The following is a 25394-nucleotide window of genomic DNA, read 5'->3' on the forward strand; positions in this document are numbered from 1 at the left end:
GGCTGGGACACTGTGGGCTGGGACACTGTGAGCTGGGACACTGTGGGCTGGGACACTGTGAGCTGGGACACTGTGGGCTGGGACACTGTGGGCTGGGTTACTGTGGGCTGGGACACTGTGGGCTGGGTCACTGTGGGCTGGGACACTGTGAGCTGGGACACTGTGAGCTGGGACACTGTGGGCTGGGACACTGTGGGCTGGGTTACTGTGAGCTGGGACACTGTGGGCTGGGACACTGTGAGCTGGGACACTGTGAGCTGGGTCACTGTGGGCTGGGACACTGTGAGCTGGGACACTGTGGGCTGGGACACTGTGGGCTGGGACACTGTGGGCTGGGTTACTGTGAGCTGGGACACTGTGAGCTGGGTCACTGTGGGCTGGGACACTGTGGGCTGGGTTACTGTGAGCTGGGACACTGTGGGCTGGGACACTGTGGGCTGGGTTACTGTGAGCTGGGACACTGTGAGCTGGGTCACTGTGGGCTGGGACACTGTGGGCTGGGACACTGTGGGCTGGGACACTGTGGGCTGGGACACTGTGGGCTGGGTTACTGTGAGCTGGGACACTGTGGGCTGGGACACTGTGAGCTGGGACACTGTGGGCTGGGTCACTGTGGGCTGGGACACTGTGGGCTGGGTCACTGTGAGCTGGGTCACTGTGAGCTGGGACACTGTGAGCTGGGTCACTGTGAGCTGGGTCACTGTGGGCTGGGACACTGTGGGCTGGGACACTGTGAGCTGGGTCACTGTGAGCTGGGACACTGTGAGCTGGGTCACTGTGAGCTGGGTCACTGTGGGCTGGGACACTGTGAGCTGGGACACTGTGAGCTGGGACACTGTGAGCTGGGTCACTGTGGGCTGGGACACTGTGGGCTGGGACACTGTGAGCTGGGACACTGTGAGCTGGGACACTGTGAGCTGGGTCACTGTGGGCTGGGACACTGTGAGCTGGGACACTGTGGGCTGGGACACTGTGAGCTGGGACACTGTGAGCTGGGACACTGAGAGCTGGGACACTGTGAGCTGGGACACTGTGGGCTGGGACACTGTGAGCTGGGACACTGTGAGCTGGGTCACTGTGGGCTGGGACACTGTGGGCTGGGTTACTGTGGGCTGGGACACTGTGGGCTGGGTCACTGTGGGCTGGGACACTGTGAGCTGGGACACTGTGAGCTGGGACACTGTGAGCTGGGACACTGTGAGCTGGGACACTGTGGGCTGGGTCACTGTGAGCTGGGACACTGTGAGCTGGGACACTGTGAGCTGGGACACTGTGAGCTGGGACACTGTGAGCTGGGACACTGTGGGCTGGGACACTGTGAGCTGGGACACTGTGAGCTGGGTCACTGTGGGCTGGGACACTGTGGGCTGGGTTACTGTGGGCTGGGACACTGTGGGCTGGGTCACTGTGAGCTGGGACACTGTGAGCTGGGACACTGTGAGCTGGGACACTGTGAGCTGGGACACTGTGAGCTGGGTCACTGTGGGCTGGGACACTGTGAGCTGGGACACTGTGAGCTGGGTCACTGTGGGCTGGGACACTGTGGGCTGGGTTACTGTGAGCTGGGTCACTGTGGGCTGGGACACTGTGGGCTGGGACACTGTGAGCTGGGACACTGTGAGCTGGGACACTGTGGGCTGGGTTACTGTGGGCTGGGTCACTGTGGGCTGGGACACTGTGGGCTGGGTTACTGTGAGCTGGGTTACTGTGAGCTGGGACACTGTGGGCTGGGACACTGTGAGCTGGGACACTGTGATCTGGGACACTGTGAGCTGGGTTACTGTGAGCTGGGACACTGTGGGCTGGGTTACTGTGGGCTGGGACACTGTGGGCTGGGTTACTGTGGGCTGGGACACTGTGGGCTGGGTCACTGTGGGCTGGGACACTGTGAGCTGGGACACTGTGAGCTGGGACACTGTGGGCTGGGACACTGTGAGCTGGGTCACTGTGGGCTGGGACACTGTGGGCTGGGTTACTGTGGGCTGGGACACTGTGGGCTGGGTCACTGTGGGCTGGGACACTGTGAGCTGGGACACTGTGAGCTGGGACACTGTGAGCTGGGACACTGTGAGCTGGGACACTGTGAGCTGGGACACTGTGAGCCTGGGTCACTGTGGGCTGGGACACTGTGAGCTGGGACACTGTGAGCTGGGTCACTGTGGGCTGGGACACTGTGGGCTGGGTTACTGTGAGCTGGGTCACTGTGGGCTGGGACACTGTGGGCTGGGTTACTGTGAGCTGGGACACTGTGAGCTGGGACACTGTGGGCTGGGTTACTGTGGGCTGGGACACTGTGGGCTGGGACACTGTGAGCTGGGACACTGTGGGCTGGGTCACTGTGGGCTGGGACACTGTGGGCTGGGACACTGTGAGCTGGGACACTGTGAGCTGGGACACTGTGGGCTGGGTTACTGTGGGCTGGGTCACTGTGGGCTGGGACACTGTGGGCTGGGTTACTGTGAGCTGGGTTACTGTGAGCTGGGACACTGTGGGCTGGGACACTGTGAGCTGGGACACTGTGATCTGGGACACTGTGAGCTGGGTTACTGTGAGCTGGGACACTGTGGGCTGGGTTACTGTGGGCTGGGACACTGTGGGCTGGGTTACTGTGGGCTGGGACACTGTGGGCTGGGTCACTGTGGGCTGGGACACTGTGAGCTGGGACACTGTGAGCTGGGACACTGTGGGCTGGGACACTGTGAGCTGGGTCACTGTGGGCTGGGACACTGTGGGCTGGGTTACTGTGGGCTGGGACACTGTGGGCTGGGTCACTGTGGGCTGGGACACTGTGAGCTGGGACACTGTGAGCTGGGACACTGTGAGCTGGGACACTGTGAGCTGGGACACTGTGAGCTGGGACACTGTGAGCTGGGTCACTGTGGGCTGGGACACTGTGAGCTGGGACACTGTGAGCTGGGTCACTGTGGGCTGGGACACTGTGGGCTGGGTTACTGTGAGCTGGGTCACTGTGGGCTGGGACACTGTGGGCTGGGTTACTGTGAGCTGGGACACTGTGAGCTGGGACACTGTGGGCTGGGTTACTGTGGGCTGGGACACTGTGGGCTGGGACACTGTGAGCTGGGACACTGTGGGCTGGGTTACTGTGAGCTGGGTCACTGTGGGCTGGGACACTGTGAGCTGGGACACTGTGAGCTGGGACACTGTGGGCTGGGTTACTGTGGGCTGGGTCACTGTGGGCTGGGACACTGTGGGCTGGGTTACTGTGAGCTGGGTCACTGTGGGCTGGGACACTGTGGGCTGGGTTACTGTGGGCTGGGTCACTGTGAGCTGGGACACTGTGGGCTGGGTTACTGTGAGCTGGGTCACTGTGGGCTGGGACACTGTGAGCTGGGACACTGTGGGCTGGGTCACTGTGGGCTGGGACACTGTGAGCTGGGACACTGTGAGCTGGGACACTGTGAGCTGGGACACTGTGGGCTGGGACACTGTGAGCTGGGACACTGTGGGCTGGGTCACTGTGGGCTGGGTTACTGTGAGCTGGGTCACTGTGGGCTGGGTCACTGTGGGCTGGGACACTGTGGGCTGGGTCACCGTGAGCTGGGTCACTGTGGGCTGGGACACTGTGAGCTGGGACACTGTGGGCTGGGTCACTGTGGGCTGGGTCAAGCTGGGCCACCGTGGGCTGGGCCACCGTGGGCTGGGTCACTTTGGGCTGGGCCACTGTGGGCTGGGTCACTGTGGGCTGGGCGACTGTGGGCTGGGCCAAGCTGGGTCACCGTGGGCTGGGCCACCGTGGGCTGGGACACTGTGGGCTGGGCCACTGCACCTGGAAGTAGGCCGTGTTCTCCTTGATGTGTGTCTCGATGCAGCAGCAGATCTGCAGGATCCAGTTCCACTGGGTCTGCATGGCAGCCAGGTAGGACTGCGGAAGACAGCGAGCGAGCGACGTTAATGGGTAAATACATACGGAGCTGTGCACAGCTGCGCTTCGTACGTTTGGCGCTTTTAAATGATTCACCCTTGCGGCTTTTGCAAGAGTCTCCAACCGTGTTGTCGACGGGCCACTGATGATCCGCAAGGCCGTGGCAAGCGTTTGGCGGAATTGTTCCAGATACTTCTTTAAAAAAGTTATTGTTGTACGGTGGTCGGTGGGGCCCACTGAGCTATGTAGCTCTTTTTCTTAAGCGACCGGGCCACAAGTGATAGCTCAACGAAGTGGCTCATCAAGTGGAAATTTATAGTAGCCAAATACTCCAAACGCACGTTGATTCTAAATGTGGAGAGAAATACTAGAGAACCCGTAGAAAAATCCACGTGATCACGGGTCAAGATCAGGATCAAACCCACGACCTCATGTATACCAGGAGAGGTAGTTAACATTTCCCCCCCACGGTATCTCTTTTCTCCCAAAGGAGTGGGTTACAGGTGTGCATCACCACGCCCGGGCTGCAGCTGTGAGTTGATTCGCTCACTTTGACACGTAACACAACAATAACAACGCATACGTGCAGCCCACCGGCTACTTGACGCTGCACTAGACTGCCGGCCCGCAACACCCTCACCTCAATGGTCTGACGAGCTGGGTGGTTGCTGGCCAGAAGCTGCTCCCCGCTGTCCTGAATGCCGTTTATGATCGACTCCTTCTGCTCCAGCTCCTTCATGAGCACCTGCATAGTCGGGGGTGGGGAGGTTGGGGAGGGTGGGGAGAGACTTGCGTTACCGGGCCTCCTGCCTCGTCTCGCAGCCACACACAGCAAACAACAAGCGGTGGCTTATCCCCTACACCGGGGTGGAGGTGGGGGGGGTCAGCAACCAGAGTAACAGGAAAGGCCAATTTTTTTGTTCGAATTCGGTAACAAAAACAACGCGATATTTCAAGAGCCGCAGTGCACGCGACGACGATGAGACGGCGGCCCTTCGCGAGTGACGTCACGAAGCGGTCCCTCGAAGAGGCTCCGGAGCCGCGGGTCACCGTTACACCCCCGTGGCCTACCGCAAATCGAGCGGGACTGCCGGTGTACTCACGGCGTGCTGCTCCTTCTTGACGCTCATGTTGGGGTTGCGCTCGCTCCAGTCGTAGTTCACCTCCTCCTCCTCGCGGTCGTTGAGCCACATGAGCTCCTTGGTGGCGCGGACCACGAAGGCGTGGAGGCTCTCCAGGTGACGCAGGCGGCTCCTCGACATGTTCTGGACGGGCGGCGAGCAAAACGCTCAGTTCGCTCCGGACACACGGACGTGAGAATCTCGGTGGCTGTGAGATGTCAACTTCCCTCGCCTGGTACGCAAGAGGTCGTGGGTTCGATCCCCGCCCTGACGCCTGCTGTGTATTTGTAGTTTGCACGTTCTCCGCGACATGTTCTGCACGCTCGGTATGCTGTGCCCTCATGGCTATTGACAACTTGGGTTACAAACTGCCCTTATAAATCCTACAAAATCCCATCACAAGGAAGAAACAAACAAATACTTTTTTTTTTTAAACGGCTGTACGCCGGATGGACCTGAAATCCCAATTTCCCTGTACAAGAATACAGATATACCGTATGGGTTGACAGGTATGTCTCCTATAACGCGGCAGTAGATGCGTTCCTGAAGAACACCACGTTATGGAAAAATCGCGTTGTAATAAATGATTATAATATAGGGTAAAGCACAGTCCGCGATAACACGTGAAAAGTGTCAGCAGGCTGAACAAAGACCGAGGCACGTGGATAGCATCTAGAAGCATCCAGCAGCATCCCAGTGCCTTGTTGTGCGATGCTACGCCGAGGCAGCCGTATCCCCGCTTACTCCTACTCACGCGACGTAGTTCTGTTCACTCGATCACGTTATATCCAATTCGCGTTATGAAAACCACGCGTTGTAGGTGAACAGACTGTGCTTCTTTTTCTGGACACGGATATTATTGTCTCTATGTGCACACACTGTCAAAATATTGTTTGTGTAAATCAGCAAAAAAAAGCGTTGATTTTAATTGCTGCATAAATGTAGGCAAGTACCCGTTGAACTGCACAGAGCAGTGGGATTCGTTCAGTGTGATGAGGTGTATTCATAGTCACCAGCAAGCGAGTATACTGCAGTTCCAGTCTTCCGAAGTAATCGGCATAATTCCCTCTGTTTGCTGGTGATATCTTGGACTGCAAAAGGAAAACAGTTACAAATTAAACAGATGGCTACACTTATTATTATTCACTACGTTTTCTTACCCCGGAAAGCCTCACCAAGTATCATGACTCTTTTTCAAGAGGGTCCTGCCAAGGTTTCGTAAGTTGGGGTGGGGGGGGGCGACAGTGTCTATATACAGTTCCCATTTGAGTAATTTTGCCAAGCAGTTGTCAAACGGCAAATTTGGAACCATGACGCCGGCACACAGCGGCCTACTCTTGTTAATGACGTCACGGGATCTTTAACTTCCCACCATGAAGTAGACGACACGCGTTATTATTTGGGTAATACACCCGCAGTATTAACCAGGGCGGCCGCCGGATTCCAACTGTGCACCTCTGCTACAAGTGGCGGCGAATGCGCTACCTCCAGGTCGCGTCACCGCCCTGTACTTTATAGACAAAGGATAGCTGTGAACCGCATTACACAAAATGCACATCGTTGGAATTGCACATGAATTATGCTAATCACGTGGCATACATGATCTAAAAAATAATTAAATGTATATGTTTGAATTGTCATGCAATCAAAATATTAATTCATTAATGAATAATACAATTGTATTTATATTGAACTTCTTTTGTACCGTACATAGCTAACCGTGCTAATCGGAGGTGCGGGGGAAGGATGACAAACTAAACACAAAAAAGTACTTTTAAAAAAATGAGTTTTTTATCTGGATTTAAAAGTGCATAACTCCAGAGGCTTCCTAATATCAGAAAGAAGAGCGTTCCAGATGACCGCAGAAGTGTATCTGAAAACTTGCCCAGTGACCGTGTTTGTTCAACGACTAGCAAAAATCCGCTGCTGCGAGGATGACCGGGCTTTGCGTGATGGTTAATGCTCCGGAACGAGTTCAGCTGGGTATCGTGGTTCATTCGTGACAATGAATGAGATAACGGACGACGCAACTTTTTTGCAAAGACAACGAGTGAGTGAGCGCCGCCGGGGAGGCAGTTACCTCGCCGGCCTTTGCTTCGTTGATGCTGGAGCGGAAGTCTTCAATGGTGCGGTTGAATTCGCGATGTTTCTCAAGGTTGCCCTCCACACTGGGCAGGTCAGTGCCCCACTCGGCCTTTTCAATCTGAGCCTGCGACGCGAACGAACAGAGCACACCTCTTTAGTTCAGATGAAAAAAACGGATGATCTTCATTACGACGGTTACTTTATGGTTTGGAGAAGCTCTTCCAGAGCCTTGAAAAGTGTATCAGGAACTAAACTATCAATCAATCGATCAAACTCCATGGGCAGAAACCCGTAGGTGCCCACTGCATTTTTGTCACTTGCTTCCACTTCCCTCTATCCTGTGCCAACATACTGAGGCTATATTTTGACTTAAAACTTCCGTGACTGCAGGAATTCATATTCTTTGGAACTTTCGGTAAAGTCACGTAGATAGAAAATACAAATAAAAAATAAAAAAAAAACTTTAATTTAAACCACGACATTACGATCGCAACACAAGTGGCCGTCATCAGGAAAAGGGGGTTAGCGTCTAAAGGCAAACTGTTAATAAAGGTTTAACATGGGCGTAGCTCAGGTGTAGCAGCATGGGCGGGGCAGCTGTTAATGCGAGTGGTGGTATTGGTGGGCAACGACGGCGATGGTGGTGGGTGACGCCTCCCACGCAAACGGAACGTGGTGCCTGTGGTGATGGTAGTAGTGGGCAGTGATGGTCCTGGTGGTGGGCTTCCATCAATTAAAGGGCTGCAAGGTCTAGACCTAGCAGCTCTTTAATTGGTGGGCTGCCAGGTCTCGACCTGGCAGCAATATCTTATGTCATCCAGCCATTATCTACAGGATCTTGCTTTTCTTACAGTTCCCTGACCAAATAAGCCCAGTTTCCTTCTCATTACCACTTGCATCAAGTCTTCTGTTATGCTCGGCATTTTTCTTACTTCTACGTGAGTCACAAACTAAACAATATTTATTTTATTTACTTTACCAGGTAAGGCCCACTGAGCTAAAAAGCTCTTTTTCAGAATCGACCTGGCCACAATAAAGTGGCTTATCGCGTTGAAATGTATAGCAGCCAAATACTTCACAAGCATGTTTCTAAATGAGGAGAGAAAAACCAGAGGACCTGGAGAAAAATCCTAGCGGACACGGGGAGAACATGCAAACTCCAGGCATCAAAGTTGGGATCGAAGCCATGTACCCATGACCTCCTGTATAACCAGGCGAAGTAGTTAACATCTCGCCACCACATAACCCTGACAACCTGCCAGATATATGACATCGATTTTAATAGATTAAGTGTTAAATGCCTGAGCTCATCATTTGCTTGGGTGGTGGCCATGTAACGAGATAAAGCATGTATCAGGATTAAAATAAAAATAAAATAAAAATCACGACGTTTCGGAACGTCGTGATTTTTATTTTATTTTTTTACCTACGTGACTTTACCGAAAAAACCCAAGAATATGAATCCTTGCAGTCACGAAAGCTTCAAATCTAGAATGTATCAGGATTCCTGCACCAATTATACAATTCACAACAGTTTAGCCAAATTATACACTCATCTTGCATTGCATGTGGGCGAACGGAGAGTACAATATAGTACAAGCAGGACGTGAAACACTCGAAATAATACGAATGAGAGGGTAAGAAAAATGACGCAGGGTATTGTGTGGTGCGGTTGTGGCACTGCGGTTCATTTGTGTGTGACGTGATCGTGCCAGGTGGGCAGCCTCTGTCCACCTCGTCCCACCTCACCTGGTGCTCCTCCACCCACGCGAGCAGGTCGCGCACGTATTTCATGTTGGAGTCGTCCTGAGGTCGGGGCGAGGTCACCTGGATCGTCGGCACCTTCACGCTGATCACCTCCGAGCTCATGTTGGAAGCGCCCACCGTGGTTTTGTACTCGGAGCGGATGGACACAAAGCGCTCGTGCAGCTGGAAGACTCTGTGGACGGCAGCGCATCGGCATCAGCATTCGCCAAGCATGGTACACCTATCCGAATTGTTAGAATTGCAGCCCTTTGTCAATCATGAACTAAACTTAAATTAAACTTTTATTACTTTTCCAGGTAAGGTCCAATGAGCTATATAGGCCTTTTAACGCTCAGAAGCGACAGAAGAGACCTGGCCATAAATGATAGCTCAACGAAGTGGCTTATCACGTGGAAATTTCTAGCAGTCAAATACTACAAACGCATGATTCTAAATGTGGAGAGAAATGTGGATATGTGTAGGGAGCGCACTTGACATGGCCTCAACGTTTGCCTAGCCTGGTACGAAGCGCCGTGGTGGCGACGTCACTTCCTCTTCGTGCAGCAACAGCGCCAGTCGTCGCGTCGCCCTAGCCCCCGTATCGTGTGCGAGAGCGCGTAAAGCGAACCTTCGGTACATGAGCTCGGCCTGGAAGAAGCGGCCATCCTTGAGCGTCTGCACGTCGATGAAGAGCTCGCGGATCATGGCGTCGCACTCGTTGAGCGACCGCTCGATGTCGGCCTCGTGCTGCGGAGCCCGGTGGTTCTCCAGCGCCCGAATGTCCTGCGCGCAGAGTGCGAGCGCATGGCGTGAGCGAGCGAGCGAGGGCAGCAGAAGCCACGGGACAAGGTGTGCGGTAACAAAGACCACGGATCACCCCACCACCACCACCCCCCTTGTAGCTGTATGGATTGTGAGGGCAAGCGCTGTTGACGAAAACATATTAAGGTGGGTAATGGCGCTCGAGGGGATGGTGTGGCCAGCATCACGCCCCTTATCACCCAAGTGTCAATTAAAGATTTGAAGCTTTCGTGACTGCTGTTGCAGCAGCTCTTTCTCCTGCGTCAGCAGTTCTCCTGCTGTGTTTGTTTCACCTGATGACGATTGCTTGTGTTGCGATCGAAACGTCGTGATCTATAAATTTTCTATCTACGTGACTTTACCGAAAGAACCAAAGAGTATGTCCATTAAAGGTTGTGTCAACTTACGGAAGAGACTCAGGACCTGATAATTGTTTTTTTACCCTTTAATCTGGCAACAAAACTGACACCTTTTTTACGAGGAGTCATGTTTACATAGACCATAATACCTGCAGTCATAATGCAAACAAAAAACATAACTCTGATAAAAAAAGTGTTAGTTTTGTTGCCAGATTAAAGGGTAAAAAACCAATTATCATATTTTTTACTGGCAAATGAGGTACCAATGGTGAGACTCAGGACCTGTTAACCCTTCCTATTCTGATGACGTACGAGTACTTGACGACCTACGAGTACGGCGTCAGTATTTATTCCGATTCCTTTCTGTGGAGGGAATCGGAAGTAAAAGGCCATGCGGAAGGGCGCGTGGCACAGTGTGGCGCCAGCTATCGTAGGGTGTGGTCGTGTCGGTACAGTTCTCTGTGGGGAGTACAATGTCTTTAAAAACAGCCACGCTACGCCTATCTAAATAAAGTTCACGCTAACCGCTTGCACGTTCCGAGATTCGGCAGTGAACGGGACCCCCCACCCTCCAAGTTGCAGACGTCTCGAAACGGGAAAGTGTTAAGATATCCGCCACTGATGATCATATCTGCGGTGTCGAATAGCTTTCGCTGCGAAAGTGAGCCCAAAATCACTCGGAACAACAACGTGAATCCGACAATTGTTACGCGAGTATTTGTGCGAACGTAATCGCACAATGCCAGATTTGTTCAACTGTTGTGCCTGCATCGTGTGCTAGTGCCAGTGTGCTATGTGCTGACTCCTAAATGTGCCCTTGTGCGAGTGCCAAAAGTCAGGGATTGCATAAAAAACACGCGAACAAAGGTGGCTCTTTAGTTCAGTCCGATGTGCCGGGGACACTTGGGTCGTAACTCTTTGAGTCTCTATTTGAGCCCGAGGGTAAACAAGTGAACTATCACTGCCGTATTTCCATTTGTAGGCAGTTTAATGGTCTCCACAGCAATTACCATTTACTGCATAATCAACGACAAAAAAAACGAGCATTCCTTACAGGCCGTTAAGGAAGTACCATTGGTGAGCGAACGCATTAAGGGTGGCATGGCACAGGAGAGGGTGGTGCAGTCAACACCGTGGGGACTTTGTCCCACTGTTGATGTTGACTGCACTACCCCATACTGTTAGTTCTTTCGGTAAAGTCACGTAGGTAAAAAATGAAATTATTTTTTTTTGCTGTGACAATTTCACCTAAAGACGGAAGCTTGTGTTGCCTCTGAAACGTCGTGATTTTATTTTTTTTATTTTTTATTAATTTTAATTTCATTTTTTACCTACGTGACTTTACCGAAAGAACTAAGAGTATGAATCATTGCGGTCACGAAAGCTTCAAATCTAGAATGCACTACCCCATTTACTCGTTTTAGGCCAAGTTTACCCAGTGGAGGTCCAGACTCGTATTCCAACTACTTTCGTGGCCAGTGATCGAAAGCAGTTAACTGTGGTTGTAGCGCAATGTGCTAATCACTGCACCGACACTCTCTAAACAATACGAATATCCCCTCCTATAGCCTCAAACTCTTGGGACAAGTGCTGTTCGCGAGCACCCATGAAGACCGACACGGCACAGGTGGACTTGGGTGGCCAGTACCACCTGGGCCCCGCCTTTGGCAATGTTTACGCATTGTAGCAGGGACTCATTTTTAAACTAAGTCAACCTTGGGGAAGCCCGTGACCGATTCAGATAACCGTCACTGGGGTTGGCCTTGAGCGGGGAATTGAATTCGGGCCGTCGGGTTCGTAGAGCGCTAACCGCCGCACTTCCCTTCTCTGCACGTGTGTACACACGCGTGCAATCGCACCCACGTGTAATGTCCCAGAAATGTGTGAGCGATGATCTTGGAGGCATCCGCGGTGCCGAGTGCAAACAAATGTAAACATAAAAGGACGCTGTGCGAATCGGAATTTTGCAACAATCCGTGTGAATATCTCACAGCAACGAACATCTCCAACAAAATTGACATAACGACGATGATTGGATAAGTGCATCAGTCATAATATGTCGGTCACAACACATGCATGAACAAAGTTTACAAATGTGGCCATTATCAAATTAAAAAGATACTCCGGCAGGAAAATGTGAGAAATAATCGGCATTGTACAGAGCTGAGTAAGGGCTCATTATCGTGAGTATAATCAAGGAGACGGTGTTATTATTTATAATGACCTATGTAAACACCTATAACCTTTGACCTCGGCCCATAAAAGAAAGCCATGTTACGTTGTGTTAAGTTGTGTTAAATTGAAAGTTTGTTAAAATGCCATGCTACAAGGATAATTTGTAACACGTGGAAGCGAATATTTTGTGATGTACCATTTGAAGCATGCTGCTGGACTGATTGAGGCGATCTTCACAGACCAAGGCGTCCTTCTGTATCTTGCCGGCGACTCTCTGCAGCATGTCCAGCCTGCGTTCAGTGTTGAAAACAACAAAGATCCACCGTGTAGCCTTAACAGACTGTAGGAGCAAGTGCTGTTTTTAGCGAGCACCTATGAAGACTGGTACAGCACCATGCCCGGCCGCCTTTGTCTCCCTAGTGGCGATGTTTACACACCGCACTAGGTACGCGTTTGAGGCTGAGTTCACCTATGGGAGGCCCAGAACCGGTTAAGACAACCATCACTGGTGTTAATCTTAATTTTGGAGCTTTCGTGACTGCAGGAATTATTCTTTGTTTTTTTCGGTAAAATAAAATAATAAATAAAAAATTTAATTAAAGAATAATCACTGGTGTTGTCCATGAGCGGGAATCGAACCCCGGGTAGCCGGCTTCGCAGCGCAGTGTGCTAACCACTACACTACCGCACCACCCCACAAGTGCCGATACGCACAAGCGCACGCACGCACGCAAATCATCTCCATCATTGACTTCATGAACCACGTAGCACTATATCGAGTACTCTAAAACCTCGGAGATCGAACGCACCAGAACTCGAACAAATCGGTGTTCGAATGGCATTCTAGAACGAATTAAGTTCGATCTCCGGGTTACCACTTTATGTGTGAACGTTGCTTTGTGTGATAGACCAGACATGGCTGTCTCGTGTGGCTTTGGCCTAGCTTTTCTGCGGGGGCGACAAATGTGCAACGTTCAGCCTTGCTTCTCGCGAAGTTAAGGTGACGACGAACAGCTCGCGGTTTCTTTAACTTCATTTTTTTTGTTTCACAATCGCACGCAACACCTTGGTGAAAGCGGATACCAAATTGTATTTGGTGACGATGCATTGGCAGTTGTGCACGAGGATAATTATCAAAACGCTCAGCACGTTCGTCAACAACACTGTGACCTTAAAGGTAAATAGAAAGTGCTATTAAGTTGAATCATTGCCTAAAACGGTGCCTATCATGAACAAATAATAATAGGTTTTACCCTTTCTGGCAATAAAAAAAGGTCCCATACAGTGCCCATTATATGTTTCTATTTTAAGTCAGTGTTCTTGACGAATGTGCTGAGCGTCTTCTAAAACAATATAATTGGTGCAGAGGCTATGGGGTTATTGTTGTTGCTTCTGCTTAAACGCACATGGAGGCTTTGGCTAGGCTTGACATTGTTCTCTTATTAATGATCAATGAAGACACGTTATTGTCAATGACAAAATGTATCGTTGACCATGTTAAGGACTGTTGTGAATTTACCAAAAAAATACAATAAATGATTTATGGTGTTTCTAAAAGTTTTAGTTTCGTACGCGCTTTTAACACATTTGCTCCATGTATTATCTCAAATAAGTATGAAGCCACTGTGGCAGTGAGAGGTCGTGTTGCAACACATGCCACATTTGATCTCGCACAAGGCAAAATTCCATCCCCTGCATTACCTGCATACCGGGCAGAACCAACATTTGCCCTGACGTGTTCGAACACCAACTGAGATAAAACCAGCACCAGCGCACAAAAGAAATGTAACAAAAACAGTGAACTGCTGCGCCACTGTGCAATGTGCATATGCAGAGCCTCCTCATTTTAAGATTCCATATAGCAGCTTGGGGAATGAGTACTTGGCTGCCTGAAGGTGTTTGTGTATGCATGTGGCGAGCGGTGGGGCAGTGGTTAGCACGCTGCGCTCCAGACCTGGTGACCCGAGTTTGATTCCCGTCTACGAACAATAACAGTGGCGGCGGACTTTTGAAGCCATCATGGGCCTCCGCTGGGTTGAGTCAGCCTTAAATAAGTGCCTGGGGCTGTGTGTAAAGATCAGCATGAGGGAGAAAAATAAAGGCAGCCAGGTGTTCTGATGGCCACACCAATTGCTCGTGTGCCAAGCTGGCCTTAATATGTGCTCATTAACAAAAGTATGACCCAACCATATATTTAGGCTTCGTGGCTAAATAGGAATGTCTCCTATTTAGCATTTGGACAAGCGTTTTAAGAGTAAACACAGACAGCAAATACTTCTTCAGCACAATTGCAGTTTGTGACGGTCACGTGAATGTGTCCCGTTAAAAAAATCTCTGAGTTGTGACTGTTATACCACTCGCAGTGTGCACATTGATACTCAGTCATGCTATGTTGTAAAACATGTATTTAAAAAAAGAAGCTTGTACTTGCACATTAGAATGCGTCACAAGTTTGTTAGTGTCCATGTATATTAAAGTAAATAAGCCATATATGATCGGCTGGACATGTGTAGTGTGTGCAATATATAAACATACTGTTTATTAGAAATCGGAATGACACTTAAGTTTATCGTTAAGAGTTTCCAAGTTAATTGCAAGTTTCTAACATTTGCATTTTGCTGCAAGAAAGTATTGCAGTAATTTCCATAAAAGTAAAAATCCATTATTAAGATATTTTTGTTATACTTTTCTGATATTGGCTCCTCACGCTAAGTGATTAACTAACACATGCTAAGATCATTGTTTGCACATTCTACAGTGCTTACACAGAAACAAGATCATTGCCCACACCAGAAGAACCTGGTGTTCATTAATGTAATTCTGAAAAAAAACATCACGGTGAAACGACGTGCAACATTACCGTACCTGTAGTCTGTTCCATTCTGTGCAGAAAATCCGGACAAACCCATGGCTGCTGTGCTACTCAGGGAAGCACAATCTGGCATCGGTGAAGCCATGCCAAGGTAGGCTTGGCCTGGATAGAGATCATTGTCATTGACGCTCTGGAGCGACGCTGCTCCGGCCCTGCGCACTGCCATCGCATGATGCGCACCAGGGACAGCCCTGGATCCGGCCTCCGCCGTGAAGAATGACGGTGAGGCTGCCCGCTGGTCCGGGCTCACCATTCGCTCGTGCGTGTCAAAGGAGCCACCCTCCGTGGCGACGCTAGTGCCACCGCTAGGGAAGAAGACTGCTGAGCTACCAACACCTCCTCCTCCAGCAACACTGCTGCCGCCACCGCCACCGAAACCGCCACCACAACCTGCACTGAAGCCATCAACAGCCGCTCCGCCACCTGCACTCCTGCCGCCGGCAAAGGCCGCTGAGCCGGAGCTGTAGCTCGGGGTCCGCATCGTGGCAATGCCGAAGTTGCTGAGGGAGCCGGAGGAAAACTGGCGCTGTCGATCCGCGTCATAGGCAGCCTGAAAGGCGTCGGAACTGGGCTGGTGCATCACCCTGATGTGTCCACGGGGACATAGCGGCGCCGAATTCTGAAAAACCGCCTGGTGGTTCATCATGCTGCTGGGCAAGAGTAGGCCGAGAGGCGACTTTGAAGAAGGAGAGAAGTAATAAAAATAAAAACCCCAGCCAATAAGCGTGACCGCTTGAATGTTTCACCTAATGCCTCTCACGCATAGGCATTTCTTCATCTTCTTGGGTGATAAAATAGTACCGATGAAAAATCGAATGTTATATAATAACAATAATAATCCAAACGACGACGACAAGACGCAAACGACTAAGATGTAAAAAATAAAAATCACGACAAAATGGAGCGGTGTCTCGCGTTTTGGCTTTCGGAGCCTTGGGACGAAGCTGCCTCTCCTCTGAAGGCCAGATCTCGTCTGTCGCGTCCCACTCAATTCTCCTGGGCGAAAGCATGCTTGGGGCTCAGAAGAGACGCTATCTGCAGCCACGCAAAGAATTCGCCCTGTGGGCATCAGGGCGGCGTGTGATTGGATGAAATGATTATTCATTTGAATTTCCTTCAGCGCATGTATGGCTGCAGGCACGCTCAATTCCAGAGCGAATACAAAGTCACGCTGATATCTTTTCGATTGACGGATGGTTCGGCTTAGAAACTTGCCTCGACATCGGATGGAGTGCCATATCAAATTCCATCTTGAGAGTGTGAATGTGTTAGGTTTGGCAACTGGTTCTCAACTGCTTGGCTTCCAACCATGTGATCTTCGTAGCAAGCAGAAGCCATATAAGGTCACAACTGCAAAGAGGACTCTCAAAAGTAAATGGTAATCAAAACATGCAGCATTTATTGCCGTTTCTTATTTCCAATTAGAGGCTGGATATAAGCACAGACTCCTGAGGTTTGCTTGTTTCAGGGTTTTACCTCGGCCTTTCACCCACCGGTGTAGTGTACACATGTGTATTTATGTAAGGTGTTCTCATATCCAGCTCTGACATCATCACAAATTGCATTCAGACTGACGGCTCAGGACACATTGGTTTGTAGTTGCACAAGAAGCAAAAAAACGAGAGTACAGCTTGTATTCTTCCGAATAAACACCATTATGTAAAAGGCCCTCGATGTAATGTAATCTTCGTCATGGCAAGTTGCGGTGTCAGTGATACTAAATGTCACACGTTGGTGAGAAACGGTTTCGTTCTCACCAATCTCATGTGATGTGTAAAAGGGCACAGCATTATGCATGTGCCACAAGAGGTCTCAAGGGTTTATTTAACCGCGGTACCTTTGTCACCGAGAACACTAAAAGTTAAAGCTGGAATCTGCCCACATACAAACCAAGCCAAAGGCGTCAAACAATGTATGAAGGTGCCCTGTCTCAAGAGGGACTCTTCATAAATAGAAAGAGAAACTTCAAACAGAGCACCGAGGCAAATGAAATGTGTGCCAACGCAAGATCAGAACACCGTGCAAAGAAAGTCAAGTTCTCAAATGCGATGTCAAGGCTCACGGCGAGTCAGGACTTATCAAATGGAGCAGAATATACCGTGATGTTAGCCAACAAAAGCATGGAGAAACATTTGATCTCAGCCTCAGAATTTGAATTGGCAAATACAGACCTCTTCCAATCCCTACAAGAGTTACGTTTTCTTAAGCCCGAAAAAAATATTTAAGATGTTTTTTAAATCAGCACAGTAATTTTCCAGCCCTCTGCTGAGCAGTGGCAGAACATCTGCAGCCCCCAAGTGCTTAAGGTTTAAATCCCCCTCCCCTGCTCGTTTTTGTTTAGGCTGATAAAAGGCGCGCTAAAAAACGCATTCCGTTTTTGGAGGAAGAAATAGGACTCGTACAGGGAAACATGACTCTTTCAGGGATTTGCCAATCACTGTAAGAGTCATGTTTCTTCTGCAGGGAAAAAAATATTGAAGATGTTTTTGTTATCAGTTAAGTAGTCTTCTAACCCTCTGCTGGGCAGGGAGTTTAGTGTATAGACGTTGAACATTTTTCGCACCGTACGCAGCCAACCGTGCTAATCGGAGTTGCGTCAGAACATCTGCTGCCCCAAGTGCTTAAGGTTTAAAGGCCCCTGTGATAAACATTAATGCTGCTTCTTTTTGTTGATAAAAACGGACTCCGTTTGGAGGAAGAATAAAATTGACGCTCACCTGTCGATCTCAACCTTCATTTCCCTCTCCCGCTCGGACATCGTGAGGAGCATCTTGTTCCACTCCTTGTCCATGTCGCTGGGGTGGTAGCCAACAGGCATCTTGATGTGGCCAGACTGGATCAAGTTCTGTGAGCCAGGGTTAGGTTGTCCGTGTTAATGGTGGAAGGTGGGGGTTCAAGGCTTAAAGATGGTGTTAAACGGTAAAACACTGTCAGTCAGACTTATTTTGACTTAGCATTAATTCCTTATTATTATTGGGGCATTTTTATTCTAATGACATTATATAAGAATGAATTATATATTCAAAATGAAAACGAAAATTTTTTTTTTATGTATTCTTATTCGGAATATGCTGATTGCTTCAATTTCATAGCCACCTAGCAATGGCCGTGTCGAATTAGTAATATCTACGTGACTTTACCGAAAGAAGCAAGAATATGAATCCATGCAGTCACGGAAGCTTTAAATCGAAATTTAGTAACATGTCCTATCGAGACTTTATAGTCCCTGTGAACGGTTGGGACGTTAGATTAAGCACGGCTAAATTAAAACAAATTTACAGACATGAACAATGTAGGGACTATATCGCCAGTTCTTTGCATGCAAAATCACGCAGTGGTTTCGGTCATATTTTCATATCAACTTTCCTTGATTCTAGATTTGAAGCTTTCGTGACTGCAATGATTCATATTCTTAGGTTTTTTCGGTAAAGTCACGTAGGTAAAAACATAAAAAAGTAAAATAAAATAAAAATCACGACGTTTCGGAGGCAACACAAGCTTCCGTCTTCAGGTGGTACCGTCACAGCCACGACAGCTGTATCCAGTAATTACTTGATACAGCTGTCGTAATTACTTGTGACGGTACCACCTGAAGACGGAAGCTTGTGTTGCCTCCGAAACGTCGTGATTTTTATTTTATTTTACTTTTATTATGTTTTTACCTACGTGACTTTACCGAAAAAACCTAAGAATACTTTCCTTGATCTTGCTTTTTTGTATTTTCATAACATATACGAAGCAATAGACGTAAGATTACAAGCAGCAAGTGGGCAAAATGTGGTCCTCGTGGAAGTAATTGGATTTTGATTAGGAAGATGGAAGCACCGTGACACTCCATCCTTGAATTAGGCCAGCTACATGGTGGGTACCTAGTGGTAAAATTTGGGATCCACGGGCAAGAGACGGAATGCTTGTCAAGTACAAAGGTTCCACAGGTAAGGGGCAAGGCTTGTGCAGAGGACTGACTAACTATTTCTACTTCATGAGGTAAGGCCCACGAAGCTACGTGGCACTTTTTCAGAAGCAACCTGGCCACAAATGATAGCTCAACAAAGTGGCTTATCGCGTGGAAATGTAGAGCAGCCAAATACTCTAAACGCATGTTTCTTAACGTGGAGGGGAAAAACGGAGAACACCACGGGGAGAACATGAAAACTCCAAATATACAGGCGTCAGCGTCGGGATCGGGATCGAACCCACAACCTCCTGTATACGAGGCGAGGTAGTTAACATCCCACCACCACGGCGACCAGAGATTCTTGGATTAGGGGGTGCCCTTTTTACCGTGCACTATATTTTCTCCTGCACGGTATCCACGCCACAACGCACGCAGCAGCGAGCTGAATGCACGATATTTAGAAGCAGATCGTGTCCTTACTCGTTTCGTTCAGAGTCTAACACTCGTGTAAAGTTTGTCTGAGATTGCCACGGTCAGTTTAACATGTAGGCTTTCACGATCAATATCATCCATAATACAAGTTTTTGCGTGTTAGGCAATCTAACCCAAAAAAACCTGTATGATGATTCACTCCGTCGTCACTCGCCTGAGTCGTTGTGTGGCTACTCCCTCCCCACCGTCCCATTTGCACATGCACAGGGACCACGTGACGGCGCTGCAAGAAGGGCAGTGGGTGCCGGGCATCGTCGTTACCTCCATCATCATGAAGAGGCTCTTCATGCGCAGACGCTCCGCCTCCTTGGCCGGCAGCTCGACCTCGCGGAAGTGCACCAGCTGGCTGTACTGGGCCTGGCAGAGCGCGATGCGAGAACGGCGAGAGAGCGCGGCACGTGATTTGAGGGGCACAGGTGCGGGACACGGCAGGCCCGGCCGCCGTGGCGGTCGCCGGGAGCGGGCTCCAGGAGTCCCGCGACCGAATGGGAAGAGGCGGTGCGGGACAGTGTTCGGGCGGCACGTTCGGTGGGATACCGGCGTCAGCGGCTCTGCGCCCACGATGGCAATCCGGATCTTAAGACAATGAGCGGGCAGCGGAGATCGCTGACTCGAGCGGCATGAGTTCTGCTATTGTTATTTTATTAATCAGCTGCACCACAGCTACGCATTCAGTATTTAAGTGTGTGCAGTATACCGCACAGACGTCGATTCGCAAATATTCCTGGATGTAGTCTCCCTGGTTTAAGCTACAATTTGAGCATATGGTCAGTGCCAGCTTTCGCCACACACTACTGTTGAAGAGACCCACATTAGTGCGTGGCAAAAGCTTAACACTGAACTATCAAACTTGGATTACGATTGGCTGTAAAAACCTACTGTACGTGGCAAAGTCACACTTTACTCCGGCGCTATACATTTTACCCAAAAACACAGATTTTTTTAATGTGTTTAGGCATCTAGCACATAATGAATTATTTGCTTGCTGTTGTGATGCCCGGATAATCTAGCGCCTGCATGATTTGCTTTACACGACTCGATCACATAAAACAAATGAATCAAAAGAAATATATTCTCACGATTCAATGCATGTATAATGAATGTAAGAATACACGTTAATCGATATATTGATGTATTCCATTCCCATACTATGATGTTTCTACCACCCTCTAGGGTATAGCTTTCCATTTATTACCATTCTTATTATCAAGTTTCTAGTTCAAGTTACTCATGATAACAATTGAGTACTGTGTCGGGTGGAGGTGGGTGTACGACACAGTTACATCTACGCAGCATAACCTTTGAAAATGTTATCATAAATAACATTGATCGCGAAAGCTCGCGTGTTAAGTTAAACTGAAGTACATTTTGCTCAACCCAAATGAGAACTCAAGACACCAGGTTGAGTCTCATTTGCGAGAGTGACCCGGGTCATTAGTCAGCCAGTAGGGGGCGATGACTGCGATCCAAACCCCAGCTGATGTCAGGGGATCATTAACGTCGACCTCGAAGCAGCATTGACGGCTCTCTGCGTCGGTAAAGACCCAAGCATCCGTACCCTGAGGTCTGTGGGGTTGGCAGAGTTGGCCCGAGTCTGGAACATGATGATGTACTGGCGGATCCACTGCATGATGATCACCACGATTTCCTGGTACTCTGTCCAGCGCAACTCCACCTCCTTGTGGCCACGCAGAGGAAAAACAAAGAACGTGTTTGTTGACATCACAGTCCTGTGTAGAAGGCGAGGCAGAGTAAAGGTGACAAAAGGCGGAGTCCTGCAATGTATTGCCGATGCCACCGCTGGTGGAGCGGCCGCCAATAGAAGGAGTTCTGTGTGTGTGTATGTATGCTGAGCTTCTTTCACGCCATACGTAGCCGACCGTGCTAATTTCGAGGTTAGCACGATAACAGAAATCTCTTTTTCCCGCACCCTGCTACAGAGACGTTCAGTGCATTGCAATCGAACTGAAATGTCCAATTATTATCAGAGTTGGAATTTTGTCGACCAAAGCGTTTTTTTATTTCTTTTCGGTCCGTGTAATTTGTTATTTCGTGAGAATGTTGTGACCATACACAGGTGGCTGCGTTGATTTTAATCGAGGGTCTCATCGGTGCGAGCTCAGCACTTTGCCAGCCACCCGGCCACCCCTTTTGTGGAGAACGTAAATGAGATGCGAAGACAAACGTGCGCATTGTTACATTTGCATTCAGCCCAGAGTTGACCTCCGGCATCCTGGGGATGACGTCGTAGAGGGACGACACGTAGGTGATGATGGATTTCTCATCCGGGGATGGCACGTCCACATCTGGGGCACAGGACGTGGGGACAGCATATATTGGTTTCGCTCAGTCAAATCAGTCTCGGGCAGCGGTTCTTAACCTGGGGTGTACGCACCACCCTGGCGGTGCGAGATGCCCTTTCTGGCGGTGCGAGACGAGGCCAGATTTTTTTAGGAGGTAAATCATTGAAAAACAAATGAAGCACGGGCACGTAAGTGCAACTACTTTGTTTCATAAAACCTACGTATTCATTAACGTTATAAATGCTTTTACGATTGAGAACCAAAGAGGTGCAAGGCTGCAGCAAAGGTTAAGAACCACTGGTCTAGTGGGATGATTCATCTTTGTTGGCAAATGTTCCTCCATCTTTAACGTTTGGCCAAAAACACACCCGTTCAACTCTAACGGACGACTGGGCAAATTGCCAGGGCGATGAATGATGTGTTTTGACTGCTTCGTCAAGATGTGCAATCTAGCTGTGTAAATCTACGAGATCACACCGTGATTAGCCACACGTTCAGTGCTTGTAGGTGTCGCCGCTACGATAAATAGGCAGTCGGCATTTCAAAGATGGGTTTGCGTTGAAATGTAGTCTGACACCTGTATATTTTCGAGTGTGCATGTTCTTCCCATGATTGCGTCGATTTTTCCCTGCGTCCCTCCGGTTTTTCCCTCCACAATTAGAATCAACGTGCGTTTAGACTATTTGGCCACTATAAATTTCCACGTGATAAGCCACTTCGTTGAGCTATCACTTGTCATTGCAAGGTTGCTTCTAATAAAAAAAAGAGCTATATAGTTCAGTGGGCCTTACCTGCTAAAATTAAAAAGGTTAGTTTTGTTCCATAGTTTAGTTAGTTTATTTTTCGATTTAATGCTTCGTGACTGCAGGGATTCATCTTCTTGGTTCTTTCGGTAAAGTCACGTAGAAGGAAAATAAGAAATAATAAAATAATAATAATAAGCCATAATGTTTTATTTTTATTATTTCCCTTCTACGTGACTTTACCGAAAGAACCAAGAAGAAGATTAGTTAGTTTAGTTTCGTTTTCTCAAAGTAAATGTGCTTACAATTCGATCATCATTACGGTGCCACCGGCTCGGGTTAGCGTCGGTAATAAAACCAACGCTGACCTCGCCTCAGATCCGCCTCGCGTTGCCCTGCATTCCACTCTTAACGTGCGAATCTCCGAGCCGCCGTGCGATGTCGCACAACCTCCCTCGTATTCCTCTCACCTTCGGGATCCAGCAGCCGCGTGACACCCATGTCGTGCTCCGCCACCGTGAAGGCCTGCTCCAGGTTTTCTCGGTTGGCCTGAACGGCCACTCGCTTCATGTCAATCAGTTCCGGTCTGGAGTTACGACAACGGCAGAAAATGTGTCAACCTTTTTTTGCGGTTAGCGTTTGTTGTCCTTTCCCCCCACACCCCCCGCCGCCGCACCTCCGATTAGCACGGCTTGGCAACGTACGGTGCGAAAGAAGTTCAACATACGTACGTACACACCTCGTCACACAGCTATAGCTGACGCGGCACTGCCCAGCGCTCGTCATTCTCATGAAAGAGCTCGAGGCTCGATGTTTCTTGCCCGCGTAGAACAAATACAATCAATCGGCTTGCCTTCAGTCCCCAACGCTGGATGTCACACAAGATGGAACCAATAATTCGCTTCGAGAACCATTCACCTTCACGGCCGACAGATGGTTCATCGTTCCACGTTCACCTGGTTAGATGCACGCGTTGCTCACTGCACCCATTTGACACGTGGGTTTGATATGTGATCAGCAACACATTTCACATGTGGTCGGCATTTTCGTTCGTGATTTTTTTGATTTTTTTTGTTGTTGAAAAAGGCACGATACAGTGACTCAGATACGTTGAGTTTGACATTGTATTGTCCACCCGTTCCCAAGCATAACGCGAAGTGAATTTGAGTTCACCATTGGAACCTCCTTTGCCAGTAGCAAAATATGATATTGTTTTTTTAACCCTTTTATCTGGCAACAAAACTGACACCTTTTTTTACAATTTCCAGAACAGAGCATACATTATCAGAGTTGTCTTTTTTGTTTGCATTTCGACCGCAGGTCGTCAGATTTGTTTCCAGATAAAAGGGTAAAAAAACAATTATTATGAATTTGAGTTCTCGATAACTGCGCATAGGTAATCAAGCACAAACAGTGAACGTGCTGACTTTTAAAGAGACATTTGTACTGTTTAACCCACGATTAGAGCTTTCGTAATTGTGGTTAAAGAGTGCAAGAACGAATTCACAAGCGAAACCTCACCTGCTTGAACTCATTCCAGGTGTCAATCCCGCGGCCACCCTAGACTGCGCGGCACTGTTCGTACGGGGCAAGCTTGCGTAGTTGTAGCACTCCATGTATATATCCGTCGTCTCTCTCTCCCCCCGCCTAAGCCTCCCTGCATGTCGTTTCATTATTCTCTGAATATTAAATATTCGAAATGAGAATGAATTGCTGAGAAATAAATCAAACTATCGCGAAGAAACCAACAAAAACTAAAAACTGTTCGAGGTGGTCGACAAACACGTCTCAAAAGGAAAACTAAGGTTTCACTTTAAAAGCGCCGCGGGTCGCAAACATCCCGACGCTGGTTCCGCTGAAGGTGCGCACGGCCGCAGCTCGCGAACGTTTTATAAGCAACGAAAGCGTCACTGGAAAAAAAAGAAAAAAGAAAACTCCGTTCTACTTAGCAACACGGAGGACATAACGGTGTGAGTGTTGCACTGAGCGGGAACACTGCGATCCTTTCCGCAGATGTGCACCAAATTCAAATCCATCCCCCACCCCTTCACTTGCACTGGGAACTCGTGCCAGCCTAGCGCTGCCAACTATTTTGTCCACAGAAATTCAAAAGTATGCCCCGAGACAGGCACTTGCACGCGTGCACTTCAGCCGCGAATGTTTTTACATGTGTGTGGATAGATATACAATCCCCTATGGAAAGCGGTAGTATAGCGGTTAGCGTGCTGCCCTACGAACCCGCCGATCCGAGTTCGATTCCTGCTCATGGCCAACACCAGTGACGAATATTTTAACTTGTTCCGGGCCTCTCATAGGTCGACTCAGCCTCAAATGAGTACCTGGTATGGTGTGTAAAGTGATCGCCACTAGAAAGACAAAGGCAGTCAGGTGTCTTGTTGGACACCCCCCCTCTCCGCATGTGCCGTGCTGGCCTTCATAGGTGCTCGCTAACAGCACTTGCCCCAACAGTCTGTTAAGGCTATACGGGGGATCTTTGTCTTTTATAAAATCCTAGGGCAGTGCTCGCAAGCGGAAAAATACTTGGCACGAGTAGACATCACTTACTATTAACATCTAAGCTGTAATTGGCCTTATCTCAAGTAACAGTATAATTAACTTACGTAATGTTTTAGAGGCACAGAGATATAGAGAGAGTATGTAATAGCGACTGAACATGACCTGAACTCAAGCAACATTTAAATTCGCTGAAATAATATTTTATATACGCAGGGGTGTATGCACGATACACCTTCGCGGGTTACCTGTCCCGTTGGAAACGTGCTAAGACTTGTGTGAGTTGAATGACTACATGGGTCTGTTAACCACACCTATATTACAAGTAGACTACATCACATACCTGTGCAGGTTCCACGTACTGCAATCTTAAATCGGGAATTCAAAAGTTGTTTTCCAGAG

The 25394-nt window shown here is 48.9% G+C and overlaps 1 protein-coding gene across 1 annotated transcript in view; it reads right to left on the reverse strand.

The window, feature by feature from the left end:
- The window catches only part of LOC133353311 (plectin-like), a 125476-nt gene that overhangs the window by 37698 nt on the left and 62384 nt on the right, over positions 1-25394 (reverse strand). The window contains 13 exon segments of the mRNA XM_061569448.1: positions 3788-3883; positions 4524-4628; positions 4987-5148; positions 6018-6095; positions 7085-7213; positions 8839-9028; positions 9464-9618; positions 12367-12460; positions 17760-17887; positions 19694-19789; positions 20991-21110; positions 21632-21738; positions 22949-23064. Of these exon segments, the coding sequence (XP_061425432.1) occupies positions 3788-3883; positions 4524-4628; positions 4987-5148; positions 6018-6095; positions 7085-7213; positions 8839-9028; positions 9464-9618; positions 12367-12460; positions 17760-17887; positions 19694-19789; positions 20991-21110; positions 21632-21738; positions 22949-23064 (1576 nt within the window).

This window comes from Lethenteron reissneri, chromosome 43 (assembly GCF_015708825.2).
Source record: "Lethenteron reissneri isolate LAM-NWPU_2019-01 chromosome 43, ASM1570882v1, whole genome shotgun sequence".
In the NCBI taxonomy this organism is placed as follows: domain Eukaryota; kingdom Metazoa; phylum Chordata; class Hyperoartia; order Petromyzontiformes; family Petromyzontidae; genus Lethenteron; species Lethenteron reissneri.